Source organism: Phaseolus vulgaris, chromosome 8, assembly GCF_000499845.2.
Source record: "Phaseolus vulgaris cultivar G19833 chromosome 8, P. vulgaris v2.0, whole genome shotgun sequence".
Lineage (NCBI taxonomy): Eukaryota > Viridiplantae > Streptophyta > Magnoliopsida > Fabales > Fabaceae > Phaseolus > Phaseolus vulgaris.
In genome coordinates this window covers 49,365,011-49,379,088 of record NC_023752.2, presented here as the reverse complement: position 1 = coordinate 49,379,088, position 14,078 = coordinate 49,365,011, and the positions used below count along the sequence as shown (strand labels likewise).

The following is a 14,078-nucleotide window of genomic DNA, read 5'->3' as shown; positions in this document are numbered from 1 at the left end:
CACATAAAAGTTTAAATAGATTAATCTCAATCTCAAAGGGAAGAATTATACACTCATGTTGGTCATTACAAGCATGGAAAGCAAGAAAAGAAAATCCAAGATGTTTCTCCTTGATGGCTACCTCCTCTAGGGTTTTCTATCTCTTTCTATTATCCCAAATGATGTCTAGGGTTATGCCTCATGCTTCCTATTAAACCCAGTTGGACTTGGGCTAAGTGACATCTCGCTTAAGCGAGTTATTACTTGCTTAAGTGAGTTTGACGAGAAAATGCCCAACTTCACTAGGGTGGACTCGCTTGGGCGAGTTCCTCTGAAGTAAACTTGCTTGGACGAGTTTTGAGCGAGTTTCCAATGTTTCAACTTTTCCTTTTCATCTTGTTCATTCTCCTTTAGCCCTTTCATCTCCATTTTCCCCTAGAATTTCGAAATTAACATAAATTTGGAAATAAATCATTCTCATTCATCTTATAATCACAAAATATGTAAAAAGCTTTAAATTCCTAAATTAAGGATTGAATTATATCTATTTTATCAATAAAAAACCATAAGTGCTTATCTTTTAATAAGAAATATTACTGAAAAATGACATTTGTCAACATATTGAATTAGAAACTTATGGTGCTTCCAATTTTAAATATAGAAAGATATAGATACAATCAACTTCTAAGATAAAACCAAAACAATAAAATGAAAATTCATCAAGGAATTTCTTCTTATATTCTCAAGGTAAGTGTTTCTCTCTATTTTCACTAGATCCTAACAAATAACAGTTGCTTTTCATTTCATCTTTTCATCACAATCATATTAAAAAAACATGAATCTTAAGATCTTTTAGAGGGTTATAATGAGTTTGGGTTTCCAAAATATATTGATTTTTCAGATAACAAAATGAACATTTAAAAGAAGAAGAACATACCTACAATCATATTAAAGTACATATGTGCTATCTAATCACCATTTTCTTTATATTCAACACTTTTCCTCATTTTATTTCTACTTATTCATAATTTCAACATAAACTTTTTTTAAGAATAATAGAAATAAATTCTTTCTATTTCCAACCAACTCAAATATTTAAACTTTAAAACAACTAACCATTCCATTTTTTATATATTGCATCTATATTCTTCTTTCTTAAATATGCCAATGTTTAGGAAAATATAGTGCAATACTAATAACAAAAGTTTCTGGCTCAAAAGGGTTATGTAAGATGTGAATTCAATTACGTAAAGGTTGCCATCTTAAGTCTCAAGTGCAAGAGTTTGTTTTCTTCTGCAATAAGAAGCTTATGTTTGAGAACCAGACTCGTAGCGTTTTCAATATATGTTTACACAGTTAACAATTTTTTGTCTATTACATTCAGTTCAGGAATCCAGAGAGAAACTGCGGTGAAAGTCAGCGTAAGTCCGCGTTTTAACTTTTAAATATCATCGCAAAACTTTTGAAAGAGAAAAATACTGTACATGCGGACAACGTGATCAATATTGTATCAACTTGGAAGGGCACTACTGCAGTGGTTGGTTTTCTTTTGGGTAAAGAACGTGATTACAGGCAGGAAAGACACAGACCACGGATTTTCCTTTATGTTTACACGATTTTTATATTTTTGTTTGTTGCCTTCAATCTAGGAATTCGGAGAGGAATCACGGTCAAAGTCAATCCAAGTCCGCGTTTGTTAACTTTTAAATGTTATTGCACAACTTTCTTAAAGGGAAAAAGTGTGATCCATATGGAATCGCACTGCAGTTTTTATTATATTTGTTAATTTCATCGTAAGTGTAGAAATCCAGATAGAGAGCTTCCTGGTAAAAAATCTAAGCCTGCAATTGAAATTTTAAATATTGCCAAACAAACAATCCCATGGTCGAAGACTTAATCCAAAGCCTCCAACCATGGTCATGTGGAGAGAGATGGTGTTATTGGTGATGTTCTTGCTGTTTGTAGTCCAACAAATATGTGCTACGCATGAGCGAGAGAAAACTATGGATTGCCCCACTTCTTCTTGCGGGAAAATCACAAACATAAGTCGGCCATTCAGATTGAAACGTGATCCAATACACTGCGGCGACAGCAGGTACGAACTGGATTGTGAAAATAATGTTACCGTGCTGTATTTGTTCTCGGGAAAATATCATGTGCAGGCAATCAACTACCATAATTTCACAATCCGAGTGGTTGACCCGGGAGTTGAAGAACCAAGTTGCTCCTCCCTTCCTCGCTATTTCTTGTCTAAATCCAATTTCACTGATGCTTATCATGGTCATGCCGTGGCTCCATACCTAACCTCTCAATACCAAATCTCTGATGAATTGAGTAATTACGAGAAGAGTCTTTGGAAGCACATAATTTACTTGAATTGTAGCCATCCAGTGAGTGAGAAGAATAAGTACGTGAATGCTGCTCCGTGTGTGAAGTGGCAGTCGAAAGGCCACATTTATGCCATCGGTGGTGACATAACAGCAGCGGAACTTGAAGTTGGTTGTGGTGTAAAGCTGGTGTCTCCGACGTCTTGGTGGGGTTTGGACGAATCTTCCTACACTGATATGAACAGAGCGCTACTTTATGGATTTGAGATGTCGTGGTTGCAATTTGCCTGTGACGATCAATGTCAAGAGTCACCTTATGACGTGTGCTCTTTCAACACTTCCAGCCTTAACCTTCAATGCGCGCTCTTATGCCCAGATATATTTGGAATACGGCTAGTTCGGTGTGGTAAAGGAATTCAAATTCAACTTAAATTAATATTTTTAATTACAGGAAACCTTATATATCTCCTTTAGTTTCTTTGTCAATGTTTATATTTCTTCAATTTTCATTATATTTACCAATTATCACCAATATGTATCATCTGTCTTTTGCTAAAACTAATTTGAGATATGTCCAAGCAATTCTATTAATTCAAATAATAATAATAATAATTGAAAATTGTTAATGGGTATAACCTTTATGGCATTATGCAGTATTCTTGGTCTCGGAGTGGTAAAAGGAATTCTGAAAATCATATTTTCTTTTATTTTCAGGTAGAGGGATATGGTCACAGCTGCTACCTTATCCAGCATGTAAGCGTCTCTTAAATTACCTGTGCTTTGTGCATCATAACATGAATTGATTTTGATGTTTCAATATTCAATTATATACTTTTATATAATTAATTAACTCTAAAGATATATAATTGAATATTCAAACATCATATTTATGGATTTGTATTTGTCTCCTCTTTCAAATTTATTGATATAAGTTAAAAGCAAAATTACTTCTCCTTTAATGTTATTGCCAACAAATGTTAGTATCAAATTTTACAAACCACATTTCTGTTTTATTTTAACAAATATATTACTTATTATATGTGATGCTAATTAATTTCCTGACCAAACAATTTTTCACGCTATTTACTCATTCAATCATATTTTTCTTGCAGATTTTTTGGAGAATGTTTTCTTCAGTGAGTTCCTCTCTTCTTTATGCTAGAAATAATATTTGTTATATACCAGTTTTTTACTATATCATTGTAGAAGGTAATTTAGATTATGATCTAAAGCCATGATTTTAGACAAAACGCTTTTATGTAAAATGATGACTACTAGTCTTAGCCGCCGTTTTACACAAAAGCGTTTAATGGAAAACGACAGCTTTATTAATAACTGTTGTTTTACACCAATTTAATTTAAAAATATTACTACTTTTTTAAGGACAATGTCTATATGTAAAGGCGTTGTAATTGTATTGTCGTAAATGAGTCTTTTACATTAGTGTCTCTACCATTTCACCTAATAAAAAACTTTGAATATTAAAAAACTACATTTCACTCACTTTTTTTATCAGCAATCAAGAATATATATACACAAGGACCACTTCAGGGTGATTCAACCCTTATACAAAAAGGTATGAGCAGCCTAACTGCAAAACACCTTTGAACCATCTAAAAAACAGAGCAGCTCCTGACATAACCTGACAAAACTTGACAAAAACTTCCTCCGACATCCCACTAAAGCGAATACAAACAAACCAAAGGGGCAAGATACCAATCAAAAAATGAAAAACTAGTTGAGGGAAATTTAGATGTGAGCCAAGCCCAAACCTTCAACTGAGGCAGAGAAATTTTTTTAGACAAGTCTAGAACTCCCTCATTAAAAACTATCTTATTTCTATGATGCCATATTTCACTGACCATTGCTATCCAAATATTACCCAAGCCAAGATTTACCGACTCCGGAGCATTACTCAACCTAAACTACAAAAAGTGTGAAAAAGCATGAAAAGGAACAACTGTCGTAATACCTAACCACGCAAAACAAAGGTTCCACGTCAACGAAGATAACCTACAGTAGAAAAACAAATGAAAATATTCCTCCTCTTTTTCCCCGCAAAAACTGCACAAACTATTTCTAACCGCAACCCTGCGTCTGAGTAAATTAACCTTGGTTGCAATCTTATTTCCCAGCACTCTCCACGCGGTCAACTGGGCCGAGGGCAAAGCCCTAATCCTCCAAAAGAAATTAAACAACCCAGACCACTCCTATCCTCTACCACCTCTTAGAATCATATAAGCATAACTAACAGAGAACCCGTGACTTAAATCTTTTATCCAAATCCACCTGTCAGCTTTCTCCAAGACAGGGCACAAGTTGTGCACTTCCTCAAGGAGCTTCTTTAGTTGTACTTGCTCCCAATCAAAAAGATTTCTTCTCCACCCCAAAGACCACTCCCACCCAAAATTTGTCTTGTAACCACAATTATCCAACAACGCTTCTTTCTTAGTGAATAACAAAAAAAGCCTTGGGAAAATAGACTTCAAATCCTTATTACTAGTCCACTGGTCTTCCCAGAACCTAATATTCTTTCCGTTACCAACCTCCCATTTTAAACAATCTCCGAAATTGTTGTCCCACTTCTCAAGATGTTAGATCCTTCTCAAATCTTTCCACCAAAGGGAATCATAATAGCCACCTTTGTCCTCTTTCAAATTCCTCCAGCTGCCATATTTAGATTCTAGAACCTCCTCCTACAAACCCCCTTCATTAGACCCCAACCGCCAAATCCATTTACTGAGCAAAGCCAAATTGAAATCCTTGACATTGATCACACCGAGTCCTCCCTCTCCCTTCGTCTCACAGACCTTTTTCCAAGAAACCTAAGCGATCTTCCTCCCCTCGGAACCCCATCCCAAAAGAAAGTTCCTCTGAATACCCTCAATCTTCTTCATCACTCCTGCAAGTAACCTAAACATCGACATATAGAACAAGGGAATAGACGAAAGAACTGACTTGATAAGACAAAATCCTTCCAGCCATAGACAAAATCCTACCTTTCCATCTCCCCAGTCTGGAGCTGATTCTATCCAACACACCATCCCAAAAAGCTTCCCTCTTGTGACAACCACCAACTGACAAACCCAAATATTTAAAAGGAACTTTCATAGTATCACAATTAAGAATTGCTGCAAAACCCCGAATAGAAAACGCATCGACCCTACTCCACCAATTCTGCTTTTCAAAAAATTCACCTTCAAACCCGAAGCAAGCTCAAAGCAATTTAACATTGCCTTAACATTGAACACACTTTTAGAGTTCACATGACAAAAGAAAAGAGTATCATCTGCGTATTGCAACATATTAACTCTAACCTTCTTACCCCCTACTTCCAAACTGTCTATCATTCCTAGCGACTCAGCATTCCTAGAAACTCCGGCCAGACCTTCTGCCACAATCAGAAACAGGAAAGGTGCGAGAGGATCACCCTGCCTCAAACCCTTTGACGGGGAAAATTCTTTTGTTGGACTTCCGTTAACAAGAACTGATTTCGATGCGGATTCAAGGCAAGATCTAATCCAAGGGATCCACTTATCACAGAAACCAAGCCTTCCTAACATGTAGTAAATAAACTCCCACTTCACTAAATCATAGGCTTTCTCGTAATCAACCTTGAAGAAAATACAACTCTTCTTTGCTCTCTTGGCCTCCTCAAGCACCTCATTTGCGACGAGAACATTGTCCAATAAACCCCGACCTTCGAGAAAAGTTGATTGTCTTGAATCAATGATCTCACTTAGCACCTTTTTCAACCTTAGGGAAAGAAGTTTAGAAACAATCTTGTACAAATAGCCAACCAAAGAGATAGGTTTGAAATCCCCAAGCGACCGAGAGTTATCAGACTTAGGAATCAAACAAATAAAGGAAGCATTTGATCCCCTAGACCAAGAACCAGAGCAAGCAAAATCCTCAACAGCCAAAAGAATATCCTTCTTAATCACCTCCCAATTATGTTTAATGAAACTGAAATTAAAACCATCTGGGCCAGGACTCGTCGAACTGTCACAGCTCCAAATCGCGTTCTTAACCTCCTCTTCAGAAAAAGGACCAACCAACATCTCATTATCTGATTCCGAAATAGAGTTAAAACAAACATTATCCGACCTAACCTGAGGCCCAAAAACATCTTCAAATCTTTTTTTTGAAGAAATCCCTGACTTTATCTTTAACCACATCCTTGTCCTCACACCACTGGCCATCAATAGGCATACCATTGAAGTTGTTCCTTACCCTTCTCCACGCAACAGAAGAATGAAAATACTTAGTGTTTAAGTCCCCTTGTTGTAGCCACTTTTGACGAGCTTTCTGAAAATACAAAGCTTCTTGCTTGAACAAATGTTTGCTATGTTCGGCAAACAAACTCCTCCTCTCCCCCCTACCAGTCTCGTCAAGTGTATCTTCATCATCCCGATCATCCAAAAAATTGAATCTTCTCTTTTAGTTCTTTCCCAATGTTAATGACATTCCCGAATACATCACGGTTCCAGACTCTTAATTCTTGTTTCAGCAACTTCTATTTTTCCTTAAAAACAAACAACCCTCTTCCATGCACTTCATAATTGATCCACTTGTTTCGTACAAAATCTTTGAACCTGCCATCTTTCTGCCAGACATCTAAGCTTTTAAATTGTTTCGGTCCCCAATCAGAACAAACATCTTTAATTACCAAAGCACAATGATCTGATACCGATCTGCTAGAGACATACTGTTTACTATTTGGTCAAATATCCAGCCATTCCTTGGAAACCAACACCCTATCAATCCTGCTTTTTACTGTGTCGTTTGGTTTATACCAGGTGAATTTCCTGCCAACCATCGGGATATCCAACAATTCAGACCTTTCGATAAAATTATTGAATTCCCTGCTTTCCCTGCTGTAATCTGACGTGGAAACCAAACTCTTTCTTTCCTCCTTCATCCAAACAACGTTAAAGTCCCCAACAACACACCATACTCAGTTTGACTGATTCTCCGTCATTTCACAAATCTCATCTCATAATACCTTTTTATCCTTTAGTGACCCCTGACAATAAACATTCACAATTATTACTTGCACTCTAGCTCCAACCTTCTAAACCCCTTCAATAACCGAAAAATATTTCCCGTTAAAGGATCTCAACAACTGAAAGTTACTCTTTCTCCACATTGTAATATTCCCACCAACGTTATCACTCACTCCATTTTCAACCCAACTGATATCATTAGAGCCCCCACAAACGAAAACAATTCTCCTCTCTGAACTCATAACACTTTCTCTCCTGCAAACAAACCATACCTACTTGTTCCACCTGAATTAACTCTTTTAGATATATTCTTTTGACACTAGCCCTAACCCCCTAATATTCATGCTAATTATCTTAATCTCCTTCCTTCTCCTAGAATCCCGGTCTTCTATATCCTTCAATGAATGGAGAACCTCATTTTGTTCTCCGTAAACCAAAAAACCCATCTCCTTCCCGTTATTCCATATCTTACTAGAATCTGACGTTTCATTTTTCATCCAAAACAGCCTATTGCAATTTTTAAGAGCACTTTCAGAGATAAAAGGATTACTACTCTCTGTCCCTGAGTCCGCCGAGGAATTAGACGAAACCTTTCTTCGTATTGAGGACGTGATAATTTTACCCAGAAAAGGTTTGAGGTTAAGGCCAACCAAACCCACACACCTGTCTAGCTTCCTTTAGGCTAAAAGAGCCTTACGTTTTACTTGGAAAGAGGCCCTATTTCATCGCACATTTGATCTGCCACCCTTTCCAAGCCCCATCCGACTGCCTTTGCCTGCTCCACGTCGACGTGTTGTGCCCCTTTGTCGTCGGCGTCACCGCACGACTTTCTATCCAGTGGCGTTGCCAAACCCATGTCGCTACCACCTTGCTCCCCACGGCCAGCAACGACATCAACTGCGCCTCCCTACGGCGGCAGCGATGTCGCTTCCGCTTCCATATCGCGCACCACCACACTTGCGGAGGAGGGAACCGCAATCCAAGGGGAAGAGCCGTCAACACCAGAGCGGCCATCAAAACCCTCCCCGTCACCGAGAACAACGTTGTCGTCGTCGACGTCTCCGCTGCCAACATCAACGCCTACGCCGCCTTCGTTGTCCAGAGTGTCGGCAACCCCTCTGTGTCGCTATCTCCCAACCTGTCGCCATCCATAGGAACCCTAATTGCGATACCAACCAAATTTTCCCAGTCTGGAGAAAGGCCTAAGCCCAACGTTTCACTCACCCAACTTGCTTCACGAGAGTGGGCCAAGGCAGGCCCAACACAGATTGAATCTTCTGGTCACACCCCAATGCAGTCCGCATCACCCCCTATGGACCCCTCCAGACTTTTGGGCATCTCATTAAATATTGTATCACCTAACTCCTTAAATACCTCAACACCTAACTCTTTAATTACTTCAGAATTTCTCTCCTTCTTTTCCCAAGAGCCGCCTAAACTTCCCAATGGATGATTAAAAAAGTTGTTTGCATGATTATTCTCCATAGTTACACCCACACATGCGCCAACCTTTTCTCTCCCTTCCACCGATGTCGAAAAATGCGCGGACTCTTCCTTCCTGCTCAAAGCACCGCCCCCTCCGCCATCTTCAGAACGATCCGAGGCATAACAATCATCTCCTACACTGCCCTCCCTACCCAGCTGCGATTCCTCCTCCGACGCGCTACCCCACCTACAATGAGCGCACTCAACCTGAGAGATATTTGAACAACTTTCTTCTTCATAAGCGACTTGGTAAACAATACCATTAATTTTCACGTCTTTAGCCAAGTTAATCTTTGCCCCTTCCGGAATCCTGATATGGAATCTGGCATATTCCAACACCTCCCGTGAGACAGTTTCTTCATCTACTTCCAAAAGTGTCCCTACCAGAGATCCTACGAGCTCAAAGCAATGGGTATTCCAAAAACTTTAAAGGAATCCCTCTACAGCGAATCCACACGAGTTTTTTCGTAACCTCAAAGGACTCAACCCAAGGAACAATTGAGTCGAAAATGTCGTCCAACCATTCCTTATGTTCTTCTAAAATATTTTCTATCGAGCCCTCCGTATAACTGGAAAGCAAGACGCGCACAAAGTTAAGACCTCCCATAATAAAGCTCTCCTGCACCACCCTTATATCGGACGCTTTAGATAACCTCCCGACATAACTGTGTTCCAACCATTTTGGAACTTCTGACTTAACAAAGAAAAAAGGCACTCGAGACTCCTGACCCACATCCTCCTTACCCATATCTTCTTGAGAAACAGACGTGCCTCCATTCTTGACCGCTTGTGCATAGCTTACACTCCCGCTTTTGGTCGCCTTAGTGTCGACGCCTTGAAATTGTACCTTTTGATACAAAAATTTCCTCAGAGCAGATGAACACTTCCAAGAAACCCGTTCTTTCATATGAACCTCCCTCCTTTCGTACCTCGGTTTATTGACTTGAGCCTTCCATAAACCAATCCACACTGAATCAAGCCTTCGTTCCAGAACCTCCACATCCTTTACACATTGGAACCTAACAAACCCAAAACGTTTGATTCTCGCATCTAATCTTCTAGGCATAAAAACGTTGAGCACTCTGCCCCATCTTTGAAAAAATTTCCACATGTCAGAAAAGAAAAACGAGAAATTTGTCATCTCCCTCTCTCTCTAACTCTCTCTAACACATTTCACTCTCTTAGAATCGTGCACTTTAGAATTGATTAAAATTCAACATTGAAATTATGACAAAATCAAATAGTCATATAACACACTACAAAATTAATTAAAATGTTCATATAGTTTCTTTTTTATTTATTTGTTAATATCATAGGTTATATTTTAGCATGCACTCTCCTCACTCACTTTAGTAGACAAATAGAAGAATTAGATTCATATATTTCATTACACTTACGTATCTCATTCTTAATAATTCTTTATATAATTATATTTCTGATTTAATTTTCAGTACTGTTGGGCACAATACAAGGAAACCTAAGATTTGATGCAATTGACTACTTTGATATGGTATCCTTTATCATAGGACACTATGTTTTACCATTTTTCTTGGCAGCTAGATTTTTTTTTGGGATGACATTACTTATTGTGCTTTTGGTATACAAATGGAGGAAAAGGCATTTGTCAATATATGAAAATATAGAAAATTATCTAGAACATAATTACTTGATGCCTATTAGATACTCATACAAGGAAATCAAGAAGATGGTGAACGGTTTCAAGGAAAAATTGGGTGAAGGAGGCTATGGCTCTGTGTTTAAGGGAAAGTTGTCTAGTGGATCTTGTGTGGCTATAAAAATGTTAAGTAAAACAAAAGGAAGAGGACATGACTTTATTAGTGAAGTTGCTACCATTGGAAGAATACATCATCAAAATGTAGTACAATTAATTGGATTTTGTGTTGAAGGTTCGAAACATGCTCTTGTTTATGAATTCATGTCCAATGGATCTCTTGATAAAATTATATTTTCTAAAGATAAAAGTATAGAATTTGGCTATGACAAAATATACAATATAGCAATTGGGGTAGCTCGTGGGATTGCTTATCTCCACCATGGATGTGAGATGCAAATTTTGCATTTTGATATAAAACCCCATAATATTCTACTTGATGATAAATTCATTCCAAAGGTCTCTGATTTTGGATTGGCAAAGTTATATCCGATAGATAATAGCATTGTCACCATGACAACAGTAGGAGGAACAATTGGATACATGGCTCCAGAATTGTTTTATAAAAATATTGGGAGAATATCCTATAAGTCTGATGTTTATAGTTTTGGAATGCTTTTAATGGAGATGGCAAGCAGGAGGAAAAACTTAAATTCCCATGTAGAGCATTCAAGCCAAATTTATTTTCCCTCTTGGATTTATGATTACATTAGAGAAGAGAAAGATATAGAAATGGAAGAAATGGGAGATTTCACAGAGGAGGAAAAGAAAATAGTAAAGAAGATGATCATAGTTGCATTTTGGTGTATACAAATGAATCCAGATGATCGTCCCTCCATGAACAAAGTAGTGGAAATGCTTGAAGGAGACATTGAAAAATTGGAAATCCCTCCAAATTTTTCTTTATATCCATATGATGCGACAGAAAACTCTAAACAAACAATAGCAACTGAATTTACTTGTTCTTCTAGTTATTCTTTGGAAATTGATTAATGCAATAGAGAATAACATTTGATTATGTAGAATGGTTATTTATTTTCATCCACCTTACTTTGTTGAACATTTTCTCATCTATAATATGTGATTTGTATGTATTACCCTTCCTTGCTTCTATATTTTGAAGTTTAAAATATGTGTTAACAAATTTTAAATTTCTTCAAATTTATACTTTAATATGATATATTTTCACATATTTAAGAAGGAGAAAAATCGTGATGTTTTTATTGCTTCTTCATTTTATTATCACGGTTGTACTATTATGCTAAATTGTTGTTTTTTTTATAATGGTACGAATTGGATTGTGAAAATAATGTTATCGTGTTGTATTTGTTCTCGGGAAAATATCATGTGCAGACAATTAACTTCTGAATAGATAATATAATTTTTACTTCACGGCTATTTTTTATATGAGAATACAATCTCTCTAAATAGTTTCACAATAGACTTTTCAAATTTTACCTTCTCTCATAAAACTTATACTATAAATTACATTTAAAGTGATAGTACAAATGACATTCAAAAGTAGAATTAAAGGTAATAATTATTGATCCATTCAAATTTCTAAATAAAACTAATGTCGACTTTGAGTTTAATGGTAACAAATTTCCCCTTTAAACTCAAACCTTTCCTATTCTTCATTCAGATTGCTTCTCTGATTGTCATCGCTCAAACTTCCAATTTTATATTTTTCCTTACGCCAACTGCCTCCAATATTTTCCAGTAGTGTCCATAGTTTTCTTCACTGCACTAATCCATGCAAAATTTTGAATTGAATTACTTTTAATTTTCCAAACAAAATCTTCTCCACTTTCACCTTTTGAATTAAAAGGATTTAAGAAAGATTCTGGCTTCAATGAGCTTGGAACATAATGATTAGACGGGGATTTTAATTTGGATAAGAATTCATTCACCTTTTCTTTTTGTGCCAAAAGCAACAAATGGAGTTCTTCTACTTGATTGACTCTACTTTCTTTTTCTTTCATATCAACATATTTTTCTTCCAATTTTGTAAACCTTTTTTCTAGGTTATGAAATTTTGCTTCAACACTCTCCAATTGTGATACCAGGACACTCATATCATTTAAAAGATTATGCTTTTCATTAGTCGATAAATTGCATAATTGTTCCAAACTACTTGATTTTGCTCTTAAAACTTCAAGCTCAATTTTTTCATCACAAAAAGACTTCTCCGACAATATACTCTTTAAGTTGAGTTTAAACATTCGATTCTTCACCATCTCCACATTTGCAAGAACACGTTAATTTTTGTCCTTCAAGTGCACAATCCGGTCTTTCATACTGAGAATATTATTCTTCAAATCGGGTACATAATAAACGTCCTCCATTGTACCTTCTTTTCCGTCCTTTTGGGAAAAACATATTTTTCCCCTAGCTTTGATTGAAACTTTTGTTGAGTCTCCAAAAGATACATGTCCATTTTCTATCTCTTGTATATCAAGAAATAGGTGTTTGTGCCCATACATACGATTACTAACACCAGTGTCTAGATATCATATCATGTCACTATCTAGAGTGACGTCTTCATTGACCATCATGAGAATTCCTTCATCTTTTGTCTCATCTTCCTCCACTAAATTTGTATTTTCTTCCACTGTTTTCTTGGCATAGCAGTCATTTGCATAGTGTCCATATTTGTTGCAATTGTAACATTCAACATTTGAATTATGTGAACCAACACCACGATCATGACCTTGTCCATGCCAGTTTTGTTGGTTCATTTGTCCCATCTCTTCATTGTTGTTTCCATGACCATGACCTCCGTTGTGATGAAAACCGCGACCTCCACGTCCATGTCCTCTTTCTCGATTATGTTGCATGTACATCACCTTGTCTTCTTTGATGGTCATCTTTGTTTGTAAGGCTTCCTCCAAGACTTCTTATTTCTTTTTCATCTTTCTTTGTTCATCTGCTTCAAGAGAATCCACGAGATCATAAATGGTCATCTCTTCCACGTTTCTTGACTCCTCTATTGCACATATAACATTTTCAAAGTCATCGGCTAATGACCGAAGAATCTTCTCCACGACCCTTGCATGTGTGAGAGTTTTTCCATGGCGTTTAAGTTGATTGGCTACTGTTTGCACACAAGTGATGTAACTAGATACGTCTTCTCAATTCTTCATCTTCATGGCCTCCAACTCACCTCGTCGAGTTCGAAGACGCATTTGTTTAACTTGGACTGCACCCTTGAACACCTTTTCCAAGAGGTCCCATGCTTCCTTTGAAGTGGATGCACCAACAATCTTCTCAAAGATTGCCTCGTCAACAGCTCGATACAACATCTACAAAGCTGCCTTATCTTTCTATCGTGTCTCTTTCAACACTTTATTTTGGATTGCCGAGTACCCAGTGGTATTTTCTGGTTCTTCAAAACCTTCTTGAACCACCTCCCAAAAATCTTGGGATCCCATAAGGAATTTCATTTGGATGCTCCAATTGTCATAATTGGCCATCTTTGTTAATTGAGGCAGGGATAAATTATTGGTTATACTGACCATAGCTTCAATACCAATTTGTGAACAGAGAATATAACTTTTACTTCACTGCTATTTTTCATATAAGAATACAATCTCTCTAAATAGTCTCACA

The 14,078-nt window shown here is 37.1% G+C and overlaps 1 protein-coding gene across 1 annotated transcript; it reads left to right on the top strand.

Moving 5' to 3' along the window:
• Nucleotides 1–1,168: 1,168 nt before the first annotated feature.
• On the top strand, nt 1,169–11,580 carry LOC137826206 (LEAF RUST 10 DISEASE-RESISTANCE LOCUS RECEPTOR-LIKE PROTEIN KINASE-like 2.4). Its single transcript, XM_068632091.1, has 4 exons — nt 1,169–2,712; nt 3,021–3,059; nt 3,419–3,442; nt 10,249–11,580. Exons 1-4 carry the CDS (start codon nt 1,893–1,895, stop codon nt 11,460–11,462), a joined length of 2,097 nt encoding a protein of 698 aa, XP_068488192.1. The 5' UTR covers nt 1,169–1,892; the 3' UTR covers nt 11,463–11,580.
• The last annotated feature ends 2,498 nt before the right edge of the window (nt 11,581–14,078 follow it).